The 22,408-nt window shown below is 42.4% G+C and overlaps 1 protein-coding gene across 1 annotated transcript; it reads right to left on the reverse strand.

The window, feature by feature from the left end:
• Window positions 1–66: 66 nt before the first annotated feature.
• rad23a (RAD23 homolog A, nucleotide excision repair protein) lies at window positions 67–21,918 on the reverse strand. Its single transcript, XM_003216811.4, has 9 exons — window positions 21,697–21,918; window positions 16,542–16,703; window positions 16,037–16,227; window positions 15,224–15,279; window positions 11,964–12,091; window positions 7,271–7,346; window positions 6,898–7,028; window positions 5,819–5,983; window positions 67–3,083 (listed from the first exon to the last, which is right to left on the reverse strand). Exons 1-9 carry the CDS (start codon window positions 21,766–21,768, stop codon window positions 2,970–2,972), a joined length of 1,095 nt encoding a protein of 364 aa, XP_003216859.1. The 5' UTR covers window positions 21,769–21,918; the 3' UTR covers window positions 67–2,969.
• Between the last annotated feature and the right edge of the window lie 490 nt (window positions 21,919–22,408).

Genomic DNA, 22,408 nt, shown 5'->3' on the forward strand with positions numbered 1-22,408 from the left:
TGGCCAGAGGATTTCACAACCAAATTCTCCTGATGAACTGGAAAATAAAGAATGAGATCCACACTCTTTCCTGCCACTATGTGGCCTCTGCAACTTATTTATTTTACACCTCATTCACATTGCCCAGAACATTTCAACCTGAGACAGAAAAAGGCATAGAGGAAAAGCTCTCCAAGCCAACCCAGAATGGAAGGGAAACAGAAGGATAACCCTCAATGCTTTGCATTCAAAGAACTCCAAAGTCAACCCTGGGATCCCGTTATCCCATTTCCTGAAAAGGGATAATTAGGAAGCCTTTAATCAGACTTAGAAATTTGTAGTCAGTAGAGTCAATCAAAATGCTTTACAAGCAATTCCTTTTCCATTTTTCTTCACCTATATCTGGCAAAACAAGTAGTGATAGTTTTCTCACCAAGATCTGAGAGCCAGAAGACTGACTGATTGATTGTATCTGCGAGAAAAATCAGTGCCGGGGAGTTAAATTTACCTTTACCTATGCATTTTGCAAATCAACCAAGATTGCATGTATCTGCTTCTTATTCCTAGTTTTGTTAACTATGAGAAGAGGCAGGGAGCTACACACTAGTGCCTCCTTTTTGCTAAATCCCAGGATCTTAAGCACAAAATTCAGCATTCAGATCTCATTGTTGAGCAATACATTCAGCATCTCATCAGTGTACCCAAGCATTTATGTATCCCTGCTTTTCAGTTAGAAGGCAGCAACAGCAGCTGCAGCATTCTTCTGTAACTAGAGCAAGTATATGGGTTGCAAATGTGTAGAGATGCATCTCACTCTCAAGTTGAAAAACCTTTCTACAGCAACCGCCAGCCCTTCCTGTTTTCTTGGCCTGAAGACTTCACTATGCTGCCTGAATGTCTAAGACAAGCCATAAGATCAAGAGGAAAGGCTACTCAGGAGACTTCTGAACCCAGAAGTCAGTTGCACCTAACATGCTGGGATCTGCTGCTGCTGCTTAGAAAAGACCCTTCAGCTATTAACAATCTGGGTTATCCTCAGCACAGCCAAGAAAGCAGCTTTGCTTATCCAACCAAATGATCCTTTCCCTCCTTGGATCTTTCCTAGAGGAAGTAGCTAATCAATGGACAGCTTTTCATGCTTACGGATTAATAGTTTCTGCCTCCTCCATGCCTTCTCCCATCATCGTTACAATCAAATCAATTTCACTTACTCAGAACCTATTGCATACTGTCACTCATAGCCACACAACAATATCACACAATTTAGGAGAAATGTATGGCTTCAGAATTTATTTTTGAGGCATAGAGGCAATACTCTGGCTTTGTTTGCAGTGGGCGTGTGCGGAGTTGGACTTCCAGACAGAAAAGAGGTGGAGGAAGAGAAAGGCAACAGTCAATGGCATCATTTATCAAAGCAAACAGGGGTTTACAGGTGGTAACTGACAGTTTTATTGATGCTCAAACCAGAAACAACTTTGACGAACATCCCCACATAAAGGTGTAGGATGATCAATTCTAAACTGGGAAAGACTCTGCAGTGTTGTACCTGCCCATGTTAACAATTAAGTGTCAATTTCTCTGGACAGTAGGGACTGAAAAGCCCAAAATTTAAACAATATTTTTGATAAGTTCATTCAGGATATGTCCATATGTACTCAAATGCAAGTTTCAAAAAAGGTACAGTAAAGCAGGATTTTTCTTTTTTACATATTTTCCTATTAAAGTATATTTTTGAAAATGTCAATTTGACCTTTTCTCAAAATTAAAAAAAGTTGCCCACCCCCCTGTCTAAAACACAGATTTTGTATCCCAAACTACAAATGGGGCTTCTTTAGGGGAAAAGGGTATTGAAAATACAAGTATGGTTTCAACAAGAGAAAATCAAGTTAATACTAGAAAATATTTGTTTCCTTCAAACTTCCACAACACAGAAAATGTCAAAAATGGGTTTCATTCAATATTTATCTGCTCCAAAATAGCCACTTTAAGAGATTCAGCAACTACAGGGCTTTGTAAAAATGTATTCCACCTTTTGCTTTTGCTACTGCGCTATGTTTGCAAGTTTCAAAAGCTTAAAATTAAATGACTGATCAAACTATATAGAGCAATAATTTACATGAGTATTGGGTCTTGAAAACCTGCTTAAGCAATTTCAGAAGAGATTTTAAAGGTAGTTCAAGCCATATTTCTGATAGTGCAGAGCAGCTGGCCAAAAACCTGTACTGTCACAGGAAAGGGGAAAAATTGAAGATTCAGACAGTTTCTTGTGAGAGTAAACTGAAAGAGAGTGTCAGGGAGATGCAGGTTCAAGGTGAGACTTGCCTAACAGAGGACAGAGACAGAAGCAGCAACAGCATAGAGAAATGTGCTGTTTCTGTGTACAACATCGCAAGATGTTTCCCCATCATGCAGAGCTGTGCCTCTTTAATGCAGAGCTCTGCTTCTTCAACACAGCCACAGCTCTCATCTGAAGGCAAGTCAGCCACCTAGGACACACAGCCCTTTGGAACAGAGATGGACAACTGGACATATTTCAAGGGCCAGGGATGGAAAGAATTAGCTGACAGGCACAGACATATTTAGGCTTTAGTACTGTGTGCTGGCGGGGGGAGATTTTCACACAAAAGAGCAATCTGTTTGCACACACGCAATCAGCTCAGATGGGAGAAGGTCCAATAGTACCCATCTGCTGTGTCAACCTTTCCCTGAACACTCTGCCTGCCAGTCCAAGCACTGTTGTGGGATGCAGCTGGCTCAAATACAGTTGTTGATGGGTTGTTTGTTTTTTGGTTTTTTGGAGAGGGGAGGGAAGAGAAGATCATTTATTCTGCTTTTATTCTCCACTGCTCAGTTTTTAAGCTAGAGTATTCTCCTCCAGCCAGCAATTCATCTGGGATATTCTAAAATTATAACATCCCCAACCCAAGTAGTGCCCCTTTAAATAAACGAATATTTATATAGAGAATTTTATATAAAACTCTTTTCCTTTATCATTCATCATCAAAGTTCTGACTCAGCAGGAAGTTGGCCGCCAGATTCTCATTCTTCTCACAGGCAAAATACGCCTGGATCACCAGGCTCTCGGGGAAGCCCAGGGCCTTTAACTGAGGGGAGGGGAAGGGGGGGGGGGGAGAAAGAGAACAGGAAAACATTAAAATAACATTCCAATTAACAACCGAAATAAAGACTTCCTAGTGACTTTGTTTTCTACCGCTGTGTTATAGGGAGTGTCCTAACCTACTGCATCTGCGCATGGTTTGGTAACTGCGCAGTGGCAGAAAGGAAGGCAGTCCAAAGAGTCACCACTATTGCACAGAGAATCACTGGTTGCCCTCTCTCCTTTGGAAGAACTTTATAGGTCCCGCAGCCTTAAGAAAGCTCAGAACATTCTTAAGGATCCATCTCACCCAGCATGTTCTTTTTTTTGAATTATTACCATCTGGCAGATGGTACAGGATGACAAAGCTATGGAGAAACAGGTTGAGAGATAGCTGTTATTCTACAGCTGTAACTATATTGAACTCTATGGTTTTGCATTGATGTGACATTGGGGGCTCTGTGGTGGTGGTTGGAATGTGGAGGGATGGGTTTGTTGTTTTTGTGATGTGTGTTGGGGAAAGCATTTAATTTCTTTGTACAATGTACAATGACAATAAGGTTATTCTATTCTACCAATAACCGGTAACATTTAATTTCATATGGTCTGCAACTGGTATTATTTAATTGTCAATTGTCTATACTTCTTTGAAGGAAAGAGCTCTCTTCCTGGAACACTTTGGTCTACTTCGGGGCAGTTCTGCAACTGGGATGTATGTTTAACAGGGAAAAACACAGTTTGAAAAACCTACTTATAATGAATTTCTCTTAATGGGACTACAGAAAGCAATAGTGGGCATTTCAAGGCCAAGGTTCCAATAAGCATACTCCCAGAAAGCAACTACTTCTCACTAGAAAAAAACCCTCTTATATTCTCATCAGGCAGAGCGGAAGAAAGTGTAGTCTACCAACAATCACCATTAGCTATGCTGTCTAGGACTGGAGAGAGGTACAGGTTAAGAACTAAAGAACCCTATCACTCCTTTATTGTGTACATAAAAACAGCATGATCCTGTGATTCTTAATCTGTGATCCATGGATCTCTGGAGCAGTGGTTCTCAACCTGTGGGTCCCCAGATGTTTTATTTATTTACCATATTTATATCCCACCTTTCTCAACCCCTGGGGGGACCCAAGGCAGCTTACAAACGGCACTACACAGTGCCTATAGCATAAAACATGAAAGCAAATTGGCAGCCAGTGGAGCTGAAGTGGCAGGGAGGTGGTATGCTCCCTGTACACTGCTCTGGTAAACAACCTGGCTGCCGCCCATTGGACCAGCTGAAGTTTCTGAACTTTTGGCCTTCAACTCCCAGAAATCCTGGTAAACTAGCTGGGGTTTCTGGGAGTTGTAGGCCAAAACACCTAGGGACCCACAGGTTGAGAACCACTGCTCTGGAGGATCAATGAATGGTTGTCAAAGTACAACCCTATCACTTCGATTTCCTTCTGCTTCACCAGATATTCAAAATTACACTTTTAACACTAGACAGTATCCAAAAGTTAAACTGCAGGGCCTATCTATTCCACTGCATCCTGCACATCATTCTACGGCAGTGTTTCCCAAATATAGACCCTTAGATGCTGGCATACAATCACCAGAATCAGGAGCCCCCGGTGGCCAAGGGGATAAAAGCCTCGTAACTTGAAGGTTGGGTTGCTGACCTGAAAGCTGCCAGGTTCGAATCCCACCTGGGGAGAGCACGGATGAGCTCCCTCTATCAGCTCCAGCTCCATGCGGGGACATGAGAGAAGCCTCTCACAAGGATGGTAAAACATCAAAACATCCGGGCGTCCCCTGGGCAACGTCCTTGCAGACGGCCAATTCTCTCACTCCAGAAGCAACTCCGGTTGCTCCTGACACAAAAAAAAAATAATAATAAAAAAAAATCACCAGAATTCCAGCCAGGAAATTTCAAGAACTGGAATCAAGCAGCATTTACAGACTCAAGTTTGAGAACTGCCATTCTGCATAAACCAAAGCAAGCAGCATCGGCATTTGTAGATGTTAAAGAGTGTCCCCAACCCAATTTTTTAAATAGATGATGTACTCAGTTAAAAAACCACCTATATTAAGGGTTCCTGGATTATATTTACAGACCTTGCCAAAAATAAAAATAATGTGCCAAAGTGCAACTCAGATAGGATTGAGGAAGTCAGGAGAAAGTTGTTTTGGAGAAGCTCAGCAACTGGAGAGATCTTACTTCAAATAAAACCAGTCAATTGGCTCCTGAGGGCAGTTGGCCAAGGCTATCGTTTCTGCTTTGTTAGGAGGGGGTAAAACAGAAGGGCGAAGTGCAGGGCTGATATGTGACAATATTCACACAGTTGTGATCACTCACCCTCCCTCTCTCTTAAGATGAGGGCTGCTGTGTGAATGTGCATATGATCTTCAAACAGCAGCCCAAGCTTCAGGAGGGGTGGTGGTCGCTGCGATTGTTTGTCCCTCCCCCCACTTTTCCAGAGGCACATCAGCCCCAGGCCTCGAGAAGAGAGGCAGGGGTTGCAAGTGCCTGTTCCTCTTCCTCAGGGCTCGTGTGTGAATGTGCATGCAGTGGCACTACGCTTTGGGGAAAGTGGAGCGGCTGTGGAACACATTCTTCCTACGCCCCTCTCCAAGGAGACTCTCTCACACCTGCCAGCTCCTCAAGGAAGCTTTGCCCTTCTGTATGTGTGGTTTTCCCACTTTTCACATGTATTAGAGGTCAAGTTAAACATCTATTACTCAATCCTGCAATTTTACCCTTTCAATGGCTTCTTTTTCCTGAGGTGTGACTTGGATATAATTCATCTGAGGAGCTTCTTCTCCAATAGCACCCATTTCTCCTTCAATATCTGCAATGTCGGCCATTTCTCCCAGGGGTTCGTTTAGCATCTGAATGAATTGCTCCTGATGCTGGCTGATTTGCTGGAAGAGGAACAAAAACGGTTATCAAGCACTATGCACACACCTACTCCTTAGTGTTGGGAAATACCGGAATGCCAAACTTCTCCGCAGGACCTTTTTAAGAATAGCTTCCAACCTGGAGGAAGGCTGAGGTGTCAACTTGAGGAAAATGCTTTACAGCTCCGCTACTAGACTTGAGTTCTCCACTACAGTTCATCTATGCTGTGCTTAGGATCCTCTCCTCTAGTCCCACCACAAACTGCACCTGCTGATTGAGTTTGCTTATCTATATTTACGGGAACAAAGGTTGGGTCGGCAAGCATAACCTCCTTTTGTAGCCCTTAAATGCTCCATATTACCTTCCTTCTGCCCAAATAATGGGATTGGGGTGACGGTGGTGTGAACTGCCACTCATAGAAGCTCTAGGAGCTCTTAGATGCTATAATTCATTTTCAAGTAGGTTATAACCCTTGTCATCATTTAATTAAAAAAAAATTGTTTCCAAACCTTTCTTGTCACCAGGTTTTGTTTTGACTGCCGACACGGACAATAGTCCTAGGGCAGAAAACTGCCCCAACCCCTGTCACAGTTGCCAACCTACTTTAATGGAAGAATTCTGGGGCATCATACATTCACTCAAACACCAGGGCATAGTTATAGTGGCCAAAACCATTATATGAATTGGCAGACACAGCTGCAGAAGTGAGGCTGTCTAGTTAAAGATGCGGGAGGCTGATATGCTCCAATCTACCTCTATTGGGATACTAATAAAACAAAAACAAAAAACCAGAGAGAATATGGGACACATGCTTCTCTTACTTGTGGTATCCCTTTCCTGACCATAGAGACAAAGCTAGGCTTCTCACTCAAACCAGGTGCTGTGGTTGTTACAGTTCTTTCTCTAACAAGAAAGCAAGCCCCTCCGTTTCTGTTACCTGCAGCAGCTGAGGGTTCTCTTGGCCTAACTGTTGAAGCAGGGCTGGGAGAAGGGCTGGGTTCTGCTGGATCACTTGCCGCATGTTCTGGAATTGGGGCTGGTCTCGTAGAAACTCCAAAGGATTCTCTCCTGTAAGCCAAAGGATTGTTAATGACATTCACCCACCAAAAAAGCACCAAACAGAAGATAAGGATTTGGGTTCTGTGGAGAAGAATGCAGAAGTGGTCGTGCTATTAACTCTTCTGCAATGACTAGCACTCTCCCACCATGCCAGCAGCAATATCTGGAATCTAGTTATCCACCCAGTTACTTTCCACAGGCCATCCAATTCTGGAATTTATCTCAATGGAGGCAGGGAAAAGGCAACCTACCTTCTGGCACTGGTTGCTCTTGGGGCTGGCTCTCCTGGATGGGACCTCTCTCTGGTTCTGGGCTACCGGGGATGCCCTGAAAAGCAAAATAAATAAAATTAGTGGAACCATTTGCAAGCCATGTTTTTTCAACACTGTATTTCTAGGATAAAAAAACACTGCCACAAGCTTTAAGTGTGACCATGAGACTATAAACATGAATGAAATCATGCCTAGGTCCCAAGACTTCTGATCTCACATATGCTGCTGAAGTCAGGATAAGTGGAAACTGGAACAATTAATCAAAGTTAAAAAGTGGGGAGGGGGGCAGAGTCTGCAACTGGCTTATAAATTAATTGTGTATGCCGCCCTGAGTCCCCTTGGGCGAGAAGGGTGGGATAGAAATGTTGTAAATAAATAAATAAATAAATAAGCCATGTCCTGAATAAAGTTGCCAGTGAGAAAAAGTAGATCAATTTTATACTTTATAGCCCCATGCTTTTGTCATCTTTTCTCCCAAGTCATAGTGTCATCTACTGCCTACTCATATTCCTTGTGTTCTTTCTCTCTTCCCTCCAATATTTCTCCATCAACTTCACTCAATATTATATTTATTGTATAGAGGGCCCTGGATATCAGCTGGGGCTTGGTTCCAGGACCTCCTATGATTACCAGACTCAGTGAATGTGCAAGACTTATTATACCTACAATGGTATAATACAATGGTGTTCCCTTTAATATGTCAAAAATGTTTTGGAATATTTTTAATTTGGAATATTTTCAATTTGAATATTTTAATTTGAAGATTCAAGCCACAGATGGTTAAATCCATGGATGAATAGGTAGTTACAGAGGACTGACTCCAGGATATTTTTCATTATTTCCAACTTCTGCACACAAGAACAACAATTAATTTCTGCAGATATAGTTACCTTGTTTAGAGTAAAGCATGGTGATGCCCTGTGGTCAAAAGCTACCATAACTTCCTTGGAAGAGCACCCCCCCCCCCCCACAAAGGCATAGCTAAGTGGGTTTCCAGATTTTTCAAAGTACACGAAGCTAACATTTCTGTGTTTTAAAAGAACACATCCTTGGGAAATGTTATTTGTTTAAAGTTTTCTCACATTTACTAAATTTTTTGGTTTTCATAATTTTCTTTTCTAATTGTTGTCATAACTCATCTTGAATATGTAAGTTAGATATATTAATCTTCCAAGAAATTCTGAAGCTGGGAGTGGGACCCTTTTTATTGCTTATGTCTTCTAGAATTCAGTCCACATTTCTTGTTTCATCATTTAAAGCCCTAATGATATAATCCTGTCCCATCAATTCATCTGTCATTTCTGCTTATCAGACTATTCGGAATTTGTATTCTAGGAACTCCAGGCCTCTCATTTAAGGAAAAGTTTCTTCTTCCTTGGCTCAATGTTGGCATTTCTCACTTGCCACCCCATAGTCCTGGAATTACCTCCATGGACATTCGCATCTTCTTTTGTTGTTTTGAAATCTTAATTGAAAATTTCTTATTTTCTATAGCTTTTGGAGTTTTGGTTTACCATTCTGTAGATTTTAAACATGCATTTAAACAAGAATTTGTCATGTTCCTTTACTGACATCGCTTTGTATTATATTTAGATAAGCCGTTTTATATTGTGTTGTAAATTTTTTGGACAGTGGTGTAGTGGTTTGAGTGCTGGACTACGACTTTGTAGGCAAAAATTTGAATCCTTCACTCAGCCATGGAAGCCCACTGGATGACCCTGTCTATGTTACATTTTCTTACCATCTGAAGAAAGCAAAGGAAAACTCCCACTGAATAAATCTAGCCAAGAAAACCCCATGAAGGCACATAACAGCAGTTTTCTGTTTGTATTTCTCTGCAATTCCCGTATGTGCATGTGTGTAAATTTCAGACTGTTTCCTTTGGCAGGACTTCCTAATTTTATTGTTATTTTTCACCATGTACATTGATGGTCTTAGATGATGACTATCTATTGACAAGAGTAAAATGAGGAAAATCACTTTGTCTCTTGCAATTCTCCATGGTGAAAAGATAATGCAATGCATGCATTTTCAATTTCAAAAAAATGAGAGAAAGAAACCAAAACTAGGATTTGCAATAATCTGACATTGTACATAGACGTCTTCCTGTTATTCAGTTTTTAGAAACAACATTGAAAGTGAAACTATATCAACATCTTCATAAATCCACTGTTCCCCCCAATATTTGTGGAGTGGAGGAGGCATGGGGAATGCTCTAATATTTCGGTTTTTAATCCAGGACTCCAGAATTCTAAGCAAAGCTACAAGGAGTAGCCATGCCGCAAGAAAATGTTTTAGTTCTGCTCCATACCCTAGTGTGTCACAGAATTGAGTGGTGCTTTAAATGGAGACTGAACCCTTATAAAAGACATTACAGACAACCTTCTGTATGAGACCAACCATGGTCTCATACTGGGATCCATTATCCTAGTAGTAGGCACATAAGCAAGGTGTAACCCATACATATATTTTATGATACTTGGCAAGATAAAAACATTGTAACAACATCCTCGATTTGAATGTCACTGAAAAGGGGCTTTCTGAATAAAAAGACAGTCTTCCAGTTGCTTGCTACAACCTAGTTTGAGTAGGCATTGAGCCAATTTAAATACCTGCTTTGGCCAGAAGATGAACTAAAATTGATTTTGGCTGACATTTTAAAAAAAGATGGGAAAGTGTTGGCTGTGGATCCATTCAGGGCGCTTCCACACAGGACTAAAATCGGTTTCAGTCCCCACATACCAACCCAAACCTCGGGCTTTTCCGGGGGGGGGGGGGGGGGGGTACATGCTCCCTGGCCACTATGACTCCTATCAGAGTGCTCTTCTAGCACCAGAATATGACATGCAAAATCCTCCCCCCCCCGCCCCGGTCTTCTTGCACATCATTTTCTGGCATCAGAAGAATGCACCAACAGGAGTTATGGTGGCCAGAGGCCTTGTAAGTACATTTTCAGGGCTTGTTTAGGGGGAGAGGGTAGCCACCATCCCGCAACTTTGGACTCCAGATGCCCAAAGGGTGTGAGACTGTAGTGGAGACTTACCCCCGGCTAGTCCTGGGACTCAGTCTCCACAGGTCCAATACTCCATTAGACCGGGATTTTTCAGGATGGTCCAGATCTAATAGGGTATCTTTTAAAAACTTTTTTAATGGGTGCTCTTTTTTATTAATTGTATATAGCGCTACACAACATCTTATAAGCATTCAAAACATTTTCCATTGGTTACACCTGCTTACATCATTTCCCCTTTCTTTCTCCCTCTCTCCTCTCCCGGGAACAAGTTATGAATTTTGCTGTACTTATTATGATTATTTGATCATGAGGATAATCTTGTTCAATTCCTTATATTTAACTTTCCCCTTTATTCTATAAATTAAACCTTTCCAGTTTGCCTCCCATGACTTTTTTATTTGGTCCTTCCTGTAGTAAAGTTTTCCTTTCGCTAATATAATCCCAGAGGAGGTAGTCCGCTAAATATTTATACTATGTTTTTGTATCCCATTTCTTTTGGTCCTTCCAGCCTAAGGCAACTAAGGCTTCAATTGCATCTAACATGTAATTTATTTTTCTAAAGGGGTATCTAATTAATTCAGAATTAATTTGTCCAAATGACACTTCCAGTAAAAACTGAGACAGGTCCCGGTTTTTGGGCCTGTCTGAATGGGCCCTCAGTCCACTAGGGTCACTTCCTGTTTGTTAACAAGGTCCCTTCTGGGCCAAAAAAGAATGCTAAAATTGCCATTCAGGCCTCCTGGCAACATTAGGATGATCTGAGGAGGGTGCTATGAAGGTCAACAAGTCTAACATACAAAGGTTGCTCAGGTAAAAAAGGTAAAGGTTTTCCCCTGACATTAAGTCCAGTCATGTCTGACTTTGGGGGTTGGTTTTTTCTAAGCCGGAAAGCCGGCGTTGTCCGTAGACAACTCCAAGGTCATGTGGCCGGCATGACTGCATGCAGCGCCGTTACCTTCCAGCCGCAGCGGTACCTATTGATCTACTCACATTGGCATGTTTTTGAACTGCTAGGTTGGCAGAAGCTGGAGCTAATAGCAGGCGCTCACTCCGCTCCCGGGATTTGAACCTGGGACCTTTCGGTCTGCAAGTTCAGCAGCTAAGTGATTTAACACACTTCGCCACCAGGGCTCAAGACAAGGTTGCTCAAGACAAGCCTAAAGTATATTGGGGGGAAAATCATGAAATTGTTTACCAAACATTACAAAGTTAAAAAATTATAGAAGGGTAAGGCAGAAAATGTAACTTTCCAAGGCCCTATGGGGATGTAATATGACCATTCCTCTGAATGAAGCTCGATCAGAGATGCCATTATTGAAGCAGAATATCCCTCACTCAAACCATTATTTAGCACTTTGCACATTGGTGAACCTACCAAAGATCCATTTCCAAAGGGATGCTCTTTCATGGGCTGACACTCCATGGCCCTCCTCTATTACTTCAGAAGCATAAACCTAAAAATGCATGGTGTGGAAAGTGTTGTGGTGTGTCTATCTTGCATGATTCAATCTAATAAGACATGTGGCACAGAGTATAGAAAATGATGACAGCCAGTGACATAAGGGGAGGAAAGCAGGACCCATACAACCACACTTTGCTTGAAAAACAGGAGGAAATCAAAAACACCTTGGGTAGGATTTGCCTAGTCAATCTCCTCACCGTTAGCAGGTACTCCACAGCACGGTGGGGGTTGTTGTAGCTGGCCCGCAGTGCTGCCACTACCCGCTCTCGCTCGTAGCCCATGGACATGATTTCTGTCAGCATCGTCTCATACTCTGAGCCAGTAACTGGGAGCAGAATTGGAAGAGTTTTGTATCAGAAGAAGATACATTACCATCAGATCTTTGAATATGGGGAGAACAGCAGGATGGGATGCTGGACTAGAAGGCAACAGGTCAATCTGCCAATACCAGCCACAGTGCCATGAGTAATTGTAGTCTCCACATACCAAGAGTTAAAAAATTGGAGGTCTTGTATTTCAGGCACCCCAAACTGAATTTCTATTTCCAAATCCCTAATTCCTCTGATAACTAAAAACAATATTAAGATTTAAGTCTGTCTCTCCTTGGATGCCTGGGAAAACGTCCTGAACTGGAGGGCATATAAGAAACCACCAAATTTCAGTCACTAATCCTCTTCCAGAAATACAGTAGAGTCTCACTTATCCAACATAAACGGGCCAGCAGAACGTTGGATAAGCGAATATGTTGGATAATAAGGAGAGATTGAGGAGAAGCCTATTAAACATCAAATTAGGTTATGATTTTACAAATTAAGCACCAAAACATCATATTTAACAACAAATTTGACAGAAAAAGTAGTTCAATATGCAGTAATGCTATGTAGTAATTACTGTATTTACAAATTTAGCACCAAAATATCATGATATATTGAAAACATTGACTACAAAAATGCGTTGGATAATCCAGAACGTTGGATAAGCGAGTGTTGGATAAGTGAGACTCTACTGTAGCAGCAAGACTTAAACTTCTTGGTTCATAAAGGAATAGCTCTAAGCTAGCTCCCGTTCCTTTGATAAAAGCCACAACGTGCTTAAAGAAGCTAAGTTGCAGGTGAGTCACCTGGTGCAGGGAATGTATCACTGATATATTGGATGTATGTCCAGATATCTATGATGGACAGCATTGTTTGGGACTTGAAATGAGAGAGGCTTCTATTGACGATTAAGCAAATTGCCCAACAAAGGTTTCACCTATAGCAGCAGTCTGCAGTTTTTCCAGGCACATCATTCACCTTTAACCTAAAACTTCAGCACAGGGCTACTTCCTTCCTTCCTTAAAAAAACAAAAGTAGTGGAGATATCCTGACTACAAACCACTGTTGAATCCTAGAAGCTAAGCTCAAAACAGCTTTACTGCATATTTAATTTCTATTTCAGGATTGTTGTATGTCTTTCGGGCTGTGTGGCCATGTTCCAGAAGCATTCTCTCCTGACGTTTCGCCCACATCTATGGCAGGCATCCTCAGAGGTTGTGAGGTATGGATAAACTAAGTCAGGAAAGGAAAGAATATATATCTGTGTAGAGTCCAAGGTGTGGCAAGAGTTCTTTGTCACTGGGAGCCAGCATTAATGTTTCAGTTAATCACCCTAATTGGCACTGGAAATGTTTTGTCCCTTGCCTGGGGGCATCCTTTGTTCAGTCAAGTCCTCATTGTGTTGGTTCCCATCTACTGTTTTGATTTTGGAGTTTTGTAATACTGGTAGCCAGATTTTGTTCATTTTCATGGTTTCTTCCTTTCTGTTGAAGTTGTCCACATGCTTGTGGATTTCAATGGCTTCTCTGTGTAGTCTGACATGATAGTTGTTAGAATGGTCCAGCATTTTTGTGTTCTCAAATAGGGTGAACCCTCTCAGCCCAGTAGTAGCAAATTTCTATATGGAATACTTTGAAAAACAGGCCCTAGAAACAGCACCAAAAAAGCCAACTGTTTGGTTCAGATACGTAGATGACACCTTCACAATTTGGAGCCATGGAGAGGAAGAACTCAGCAAGTTCCTGGACCATCTTAACAGCATCCACCCAAACATCCAATTCACCATGGAAAAAGAAAAGGAAGGAAAACTGCCATTTCTAGATGTTCTGGTCATCCGCAAACCCAATCAACAATTGGGCCACACAGTTTACAGAAAACCTACACATACAGATAGATACCTTCATAAAAACTCCAACCATCACCCAAGTCAAAAAAGGAGCACAATCAAAGCCCTGACAGACCGTGCACAAAGAATCTGCGAACCTCACCTCCTCCAAGGTGAACTCAACCACCTAAACTGGGCTCTACAGGCCAATGGATACTCCACCACAGACATCAGAAGAGCTGCAAGGCCAAGAACAAGCCATGAGAGTCAAGACAAAGATCCACCCAGAGGAAAGGTGTTCTTACCATACATCAAGGGAACTACTGACCGCATAGGGAAGCTGATGAAGAAGCACAACCTACAAACTATCTACAGACCCACGAAGAAAATCCAACAAATGCTACGGTCAGCGAAGGACAAGAGGGATCCTCTCTCTTCTGCAGGAGTCTACCGGATACCATGCAGCTGTGGACAAGTCTACATAGGGACCACCAAACGCAGCGCCCAAACAAGAGTCAAAGAACATGAAAGGCACTGCAGACTAATTCAACCAGAGAAATCAGCCATAGCAGAGCATTTGATGAACCAGCCTGGACACAGAATACTATTTGAGAACACAAAAATGCTGGACCATTCTAACAACTATCATGTCAGACTACACAGAGAAGCCATTGAAATCCACAAGCATGTGGACAACTTCAACAGAAAGGAAGAAACCATGAAAATGAACAAAATCTGGCTACCAGTATTACAAAACTCCAAAATCAAAACAGTAGATGGGAACCAACACAATGAGGACTTGACTGAACAAAGGATGCCCCCAGGCAAGGGACAAAACATTTCCAGTGCCAATTAGGGTGATTAACTGAAACATTAATGCTGGCTCCCAGTGACAAAGAACTCTTGCCACACCTTGGACTCTACACAGATATATATTCTTTCCTTTCCTGACTTAGTTTATCCATACCTCACAACCTCTGAGGATGCCTGCCATAGATGTGGGCGAAACGTCAGGAGAGAATGCTTCTGGAACATGGCCACACAGCCCGAAAGACATACAACAACCCTGTGATTCTGGCCATGAAAGCCTTCGACAACACATATTTCAGGATTATTTGAAAGAAAAGTGTTTTAACCAGTAATGACCATCAGAGGGCAGCATCTAATAAACAAATCCGTGTATTCAATAAGCTAAATACATCTTGGACACTAGAGATTTATCAAAGAAACAGAAATAGCCCCAAAGATAAAGAACAACCTGCAGCTAAACAGCTCAGAACTTGCGCTTGTAGCAAGTGTAGGAAAGGTGCTCACCTACCTAAGGTGGACGCTGCGTCATCTTCACGTCCCATGCTACCTGAAGGGGGAATAGAGCTGCAAATTTAAGAGAGAGAAATAGTAGCTGGGTCCTTCCAGATAACTGGACAAGAAAATTGAAGAGTTGACAATTCCCTAAGCAACAAACTGCTGGCTTCTCTACAAATTTCTCATACCTCTCATATCCTCACAATTCAATAGGTTACTGTTATTCCTAATGAAACTGTCAAATTTCAAGGAGTTCCTCCAGAGAAGCCTGACAAAAGTCATATGTTTGTATGCATGAAGTTTTGGGATAGCAGGCTATAAGAAAAGGGTGTCTCTTTGGAGAACGTGATCTTATGGACCTTGTTGGATCCTTACAGCTGTCCGAAAAAGTCAGTTTACCAACCATAGCTGTACCTTGAAACTCAACCAAATGTCACAGATTCTTGTCTTCCTCTTTCTTTCTCAGGGGAGGACAAGGGTCACTTTTGGTCTGGGTCCTTGCTAAGTAGATGTGCAGTCTTGATTTCAAAGCAAACTGGGAACAGGGCTTCGATGTTAAGGTTTCCCAAAAAGGAAAACATGGAACAAAAACCTAATAGACAGATGACCCTACTGACTTTGAACTGTTCTATTTCTCCATCCCAATATCATCTATTCTATATGAGTAAGCAGAGGTTATTTTCTCAGAAGCCTCAAAATACAAACAGTGCTGCATGATGTATTTTAAGGTCTAAAACTGCTCCCTCCATAAGATCATTTCAAAGACAGCCCCATCCCCCTCAACAGCTTGAGAATTGTTGAGAGTGGCAGAAAAAGGTGAACTTACCTAACTATGGATTCCTGTGGGGAAACAGTTACTGGCTCTTCAGGAGGCTTTTCTTCACCTGATGGGGCAGCTGGTGGGGGTGAGGCAGCTGCCGTTGTGGGCAGTTGTGTTTGTCCAGAGGATGGTGCGGGCTCTGATGTGGACGTGGCCTCACTGGGTAAAGGAGCAGGAGCTCCCGAGCCTGCTTTGTTCTTAAAGAGAAAATCAAGAAATTGTTTAAGCAAGGATACAAAGCAGCTTCTGAACATCACAATTTGCAGACAAAGTTAAACAAACTGCACTTTACTTTATGAATGCATGATCTAGAGAACTCCCTCTTGGAATCAGTAGTAAATTGCCAGGGCATTTTCAATGTCAGTAATTACCTTTCATAGACTAGCCATTTTAATCATGAAACAATGAACTAGCTAAAACCTGCACTAGCAGAAATATATTTTCTATTTTCCAGCAATGCAAGTGTTGACTGCTGAAGCAGAAATAACCATCTGCCATAAGAGAAGCATACCTTTGTGACCATTACCACCACAAAGTTCTTTTCATCAATCTTGTACTCCTTGATGGGGACATCGTCACTCAGAATTTTGCCAGCATATATAAGCTTCTGGCCTGAGACTGGAAAAGAGTCCTTGCCCTTTTCAGCTTCAATCTTCTCCTTAAGAACTCGGACCTGTAGGCCAAGAAGAAGCAGGTTCAATCACATGCCCTCTACTGACAGCGAAAAGCTACTTCCTGCCACAATCTTTGGCAATGAGGCTGTTTACACACAACTAATGCTTAAAGTACTGTGTTCATTCCCACTGTTAAGAAATGGGTTGTGTTCTAAAAATCTTTAGGAAAGCTTCTCTGCTGTCTGCCACCCCTGCAAAGCTGGGATGTGCACACATACCATCATAATTTCTTTACTCTTATAGGCAAAGAAAATCACCCCCCTCCCCCAATTATTAGGTACAGGGTAAGCTACCCTTTCCTATTTCAGGAGAATACCCAGGTCTATGACAATATCCAAGGGGACTCAGGTCCTCCCAAATGTATGTTTCCATAATTCCCCCAGCTTTAGAAATCCAAAGAAATTCTTGAAGTTTGGTTTTTATCTCAACAACAAGATAGTGAACAAAAGCAAGTTTGCCTAGGAGATTCATCAGTAATAAGGCACTTAATTGGAGTTTGCCAGAAGCTTCTCAAGGTCAGACGAAATAATGAACGATAGCAAAAGGAAATGATATGGTCTATAGCAGAAGTGGGAATCTACAGCTCTCTGGATGTTATTGGATCACACACCCAAGTATTCATCTCTCTTGGGCATGTATGGGCATTTGTTCCTTTCAACCACAAGAATCACAACCCTAAAACAAATTGTTAGTATATGCCAAAATATTTTTGAATCAACTAAATATACACAGAATTGATTACTCTCACTTAGTTAATTGACCCAAAGGTGTGCTCTATCTGGCATTTAGGCAAAAAAACTTAAGGAGGAATTATTTGTTAAACTTTTTCATCAAAAAGGAAAGGATTACTTAGAAAGTAGGCAGAAGTGTGATTTCATGTGGCAGTATCCTTTGAAGCAGTTTTCAAACACAGAGAAACACCCTTGACACAGGTTATGTGGCTTTCTTCAGGAAGAGTTCCAACCCCAAGTCTTAATAGACACACGTAGAAATCTAAAAGATTACTGTAAGAGGGATTTTTTCACATAACAAAAATTCATGCAAATAAACCTTCTTGTTATTTACAGAATTCTTTAAGATTTATTGCATGTACTTCCACATTTGAAAATTAAACAGATCCAAATGTAAAGTTGCCAAAAATTAATTACCAATAGATAAGATAGCTTTGTTTTTAAAAATTAATTTTGTGTCAAACTAGAAAAAGAAAAGAGGTTTTAGCATTTGAATTGGCATGTTGTAATGGTTTGCACATTGGTCTGATTCAAAACCAGATCAAATCCCTGGTTGGCTGTGTAAACCTACTGGGTGATCTTGAGCAAGTCACTCTCTCTCAGCCTCAGAGGATACCAAAAGCAATCCACCTTTGAACGACCTTGCCAAAAATATCCTGTGGTAGAGTCATTTTAAGTATTCTTTAGTTTGCTGTACTACCTAATGAATGCTGGGAAGCAGTGCATTACATAGTTTTATCTGGCAACTAAGGACAACTAGAATTACCATTTTCTGTGGTGCTACAAGGTTCGAGACACCATGGCCACAGTACCATAATGTAACCTACTTTTTAATCCAACAAAGAACAATAGGATCTATTCAATAATAACATTTTAACTCCACCCTCTGCTACAAAATAGAAGATGACACTCCAATCAATGCAAGTCCTGTGAAGAATGTCCAGTGAAGACTTTGAAGACATTATTCTGCTAACAACAATATTGTGATTTCTTACTTTGAAGGATATATACTCTGCTAATTTTACCATACACAAAAGTATGAAGTAGAATAATTTGGCAAATGGGCAAGAAGATACAAGGCTGATTTTAATCGAAACAGATGACAGTGTTAACAGATGATAAGATGCCAATGAAAGTCAGAGCAGGTATCTTCAACAATACAGTTTTACTGGTATGTTATATGAAACTGAACCATGGGCAACAACAAAGTTAGAGAAGAAAAAACTGGCAACAACTCAGAGAGCAATGGAAAGAAGGATGTGTGGCATGGCAATAAGAAATAAAGTCAGCAATAAAGAGCTGCATCAAAGAACCAGGGTACGTGACATGATCAATGAAATCTATGAAGCAAAAAGAAGATGGGCAGGGAATATAGCACAAACAAAGGAAGGACATGTCGACTAACAAACTGGATACCAAGAGATCACAAGCGGCCCTTGGGCAGACCTTGTACTTGATGGGACGAACCAATGGTTAAGTGATTTGGCCAGAAATGGAAAAGAAAAGCACAAGATCGTATATTTTGGCAAATGGTAGATTTGCGTGAAGCCCAAAGGAGTGGATCGACAACAAATGGGACAGGATTTGTTCATCCAGGGATTTCTGGATGAAGCAGATTATCTAGATCCATTTCAATTTGGTTTCAGGCCTGGCTATGGAACAGAGAGCTTTGGTCACCTTGGTGGATGACCTACGAAGAGAGCTAGACGGGTTCTCCTGAATCTCTGAGCGGCTTTTGATACTATTGACCATGGTATCCTTCTGGGTTGTCTTGCTGGGATGGGACTGGGGAGCACTGTCTTACAGTGGCTCCGGTCTTTCCTGAAGGGCCATTTTCAGAAGGTGGTGCTGGAGGACTCCTGTTTGAACCCCAAGTCATTGATCTGTGGGGTTTCTCAGGGTTCCATTCTGTCACCCATGCTGTTCAATATATACATGAAACCGCTGGGAGAGGTCATCCGGAGTATGGTGCCACCTATATGCAGATGACAAACAGCTCTACTATTTCTTCCCACCTAAAGCCAAGGAAGCTGTCCTGACCCTAAACCAGTGTCTATCATCAGTAATGGACTGGATGAGGGCAAACAAATGGAAACTTAATCCAGACAAGACAGAGGAACACCTGGTCATTTGGAAGGCAGATCAGGGGATAGGGATCTAGCCTGTGTTGGATGGGATTACACTCCCCTTTAAGACACTGGTTCACAGTTTGGGGGTCCTCCTGGACTCAGTGTTGAACCTGGAGGCCCAGGTATCTTTGATGGCCAGGAGGGCTTTTACACAATTAAAACTTGTGCACAAACTGCACCCGTGCCTTGAGAAGCCAGATTTGGCCATGGTGATACACGACATTCCGCCTGGATTACTGCAATGTGCTCTACATGGGGCTCGGAAGCTTCAGCTGGTCAGGTTGCTCACTGGGGCGGACTACAGGGATTGGACAACCCCACTGTTGAAGCAGCTGCACTGGCTGCCAGTCTGTTTCTGGGTATAATTCAAAATGCTGGCTATGACCTTTAAAGCCCTAGACCAGTGGTTCTCAACCTGGAGTCCTCAGATGTTTCTGGCCTACAACTCCCAGAAATCCCAGCCAGTTTACTAGCTGTTAGGATTTCTGAGAGTTGAAGGTCAAAAACATCTGGGGACTCCAGGTTGAGAACTGCTGCTCTAGATGGTTCAGGTCCAGGCTATTTGGCGACTGCATCCCCTTATATGAACTTACCGAGGCCCTGAGATCTTCTGGAGAGGCCCTTCTCTCAGTCCCACCTCCATCTAAAGCTCAGTTGGTGGGAATGAGAGAGCAGGCATTCCTTCTTGGTGGATGTGGAACTCCCTTCTTCCTGGGCAGCCAGAATGGCCCCCTCCATGTTGTCCTTCCGGTGGCAGGCTAAAACCTTCAGACAGGCTTTTAAAGAAGAAGGAATTTAGGTCAGGGGGTGATGTAGTTTTTAACTCTGAATGTGTTTTAATGGCTTTTAACTGGGAATGTTTTAATACTGGTTATATTTCATCCTGTTTTAATGTTCGTATGTTTGTATGCTTTTAAAGGGAGAAGAGCGGAATATAATGCACTTTATCTATTTATGAATTTGTTACCCATAATGTGCACCGTACACTTTGCTTATCCACTATTGCAACCTCATTGTTTTTAACCTGATGTTTTAATTCTGCGTTGTGTTTTTAACTTATTGTGTATATTTTTTATTGGTTTTGTTTTTGTCCTGATGTTTTATATTTTATCATTGTTTGTATTTTGATTTTGCTGTAAGCCGCCCCGAGTCCCCTTCGGGGGAGATGGAGGCGGGATACAAATAAACTTCTTCTTCTTATTATTATTATGTTTTAATACTGGTTATATTTCATCCTGTTTTAATGTTTGTATATTTATTTATTTACAGTATTTATATTCCGCCCTTCTCACCCCGAAGGGTACTCAGGGCGGATCACATTATACACACATAGGGCAAACATTCAATGCCCATAAACACATCAAACAGAGACCGAGACAGGCAGACGCAGAGGCAATTTAACCTTCTCCTGAGGGGATGTTCAATTCTGGCCACGGGGGGGAGCAGCTGCTTCATCATCCACTCTGACGGCACTTCCTCATTCCAGGTCGTAAATTAGTTAAACTTGCCTCCCCACTTTTATAAGTGGTACCTTATTTCCTACTTGATAGATGCAACTATCTTTCGGGTTGCTAGGTCAGCAACGAGCAGGGGTTATTTTTTATTTTTAATTGACGGGTGCTCACCCTGCCACGGGCTGGCCTCGAACTCATGACCTCATGGTCAGAGTGATTTATTGCAGCTGCTCAACAGCCTGCACCACAGCCCGGCCCCCATATTTGTATGCTTTTAAATGGAGAAGAGTGGTATATAAAATAAATAAATAATGTTTAAAAATATTTTTCATGTCCTTTTGTGTTTGGAATCGCCTTGAGTCCATCAGGAGAGATAAAGCGGAATATAAATAAAGTATTATTATTATTTTATTATATTGATGGTTTTATGTCCCCTTCTGGGAGAGAAAGGGGGTATAAATAAATATAGAAATAATACGATGTGATATATTGCACAACTGTGGGCCAGAAAAGAGCGTGTCGAACACCGTCTATCTTTCCCTGGATACACTTTACAATGGAGAATGAAACCAGCCTACACGAGTCCTGTGGCCTTGGCGCCTTAAAGGGAAGCGAGCGGATTAATTGAGGAGAGGCGCCAGGGAGGGAGCGCGGCCGGGAAGGAGGGAGAGAGCTCACCGTCTCTTCGGGCTCCATCCGGATCTTGAAGGTCTGCTGCTGGAGGGTCTTGAGGGTGACGGTCACCGCCATGGCGGCGGGAGCGAAGGCCCAAGAGGCGGCGGCGGCGGGGAAGACGGGCGGTTCCTGCCAACGGACTCAGCGGGGGCCCCCACCACAACATGCAACTTCACGCCGCCGCCATCTTAATCGCCCCTTGGCGCCACTTCCGTTCCCGGCCAGGCCCTCCCCACGTGACGCGGGAGGGACGAATAGAGCAACGCGAGCGGCCCACAACCATAGAGTCGGAGGCTGAGGAGGGAGGCCTGACTTCCGGCTGCTGCGCCAGCGGGAGGGGGCGGGGGCTAGGCTACATGGGACTCTTTCTTTCCCGCCACTGCTTCGGGGCAGCTGCTCCACGGGGATTTGCCAAGGACTGCAAACCACCTCAGCGCTTTTATGGGACTATTCTGAACATATTTCACAACAGGGCCGTTTGGGAAGAGATTTCAAGCAAGCCCCTTGATTTTGCCTGAATGAAAGAACACCATCTGATTCTTAATCCATCTAAAACGCAGAGGTGTGCTTTTCATCTTATTATGATGATTAAGTTTATTGGTGGCCTAGGGGATAAAAGCCTCGTGACTTGGAAGGGCGGGTTGCTGACCTGAAGGCTGCCAGGTTCGAATCCCACCCGGGGAGAGCGCGGATGAGCTCCCTCTTTCAGCTCCAG

This window comes from Anolis carolinensis, chromosome 2 (assembly GCF_035594765.1).
Source record: "Anolis carolinensis isolate JA03-04 chromosome 2, rAnoCar3.1.pri, whole genome shotgun sequence".
Taxonomy (NCBI): domain Eukaryota; kingdom Metazoa; phylum Chordata; class Lepidosauria; order Squamata; family Dactyloidae; genus Anolis; species Anolis carolinensis.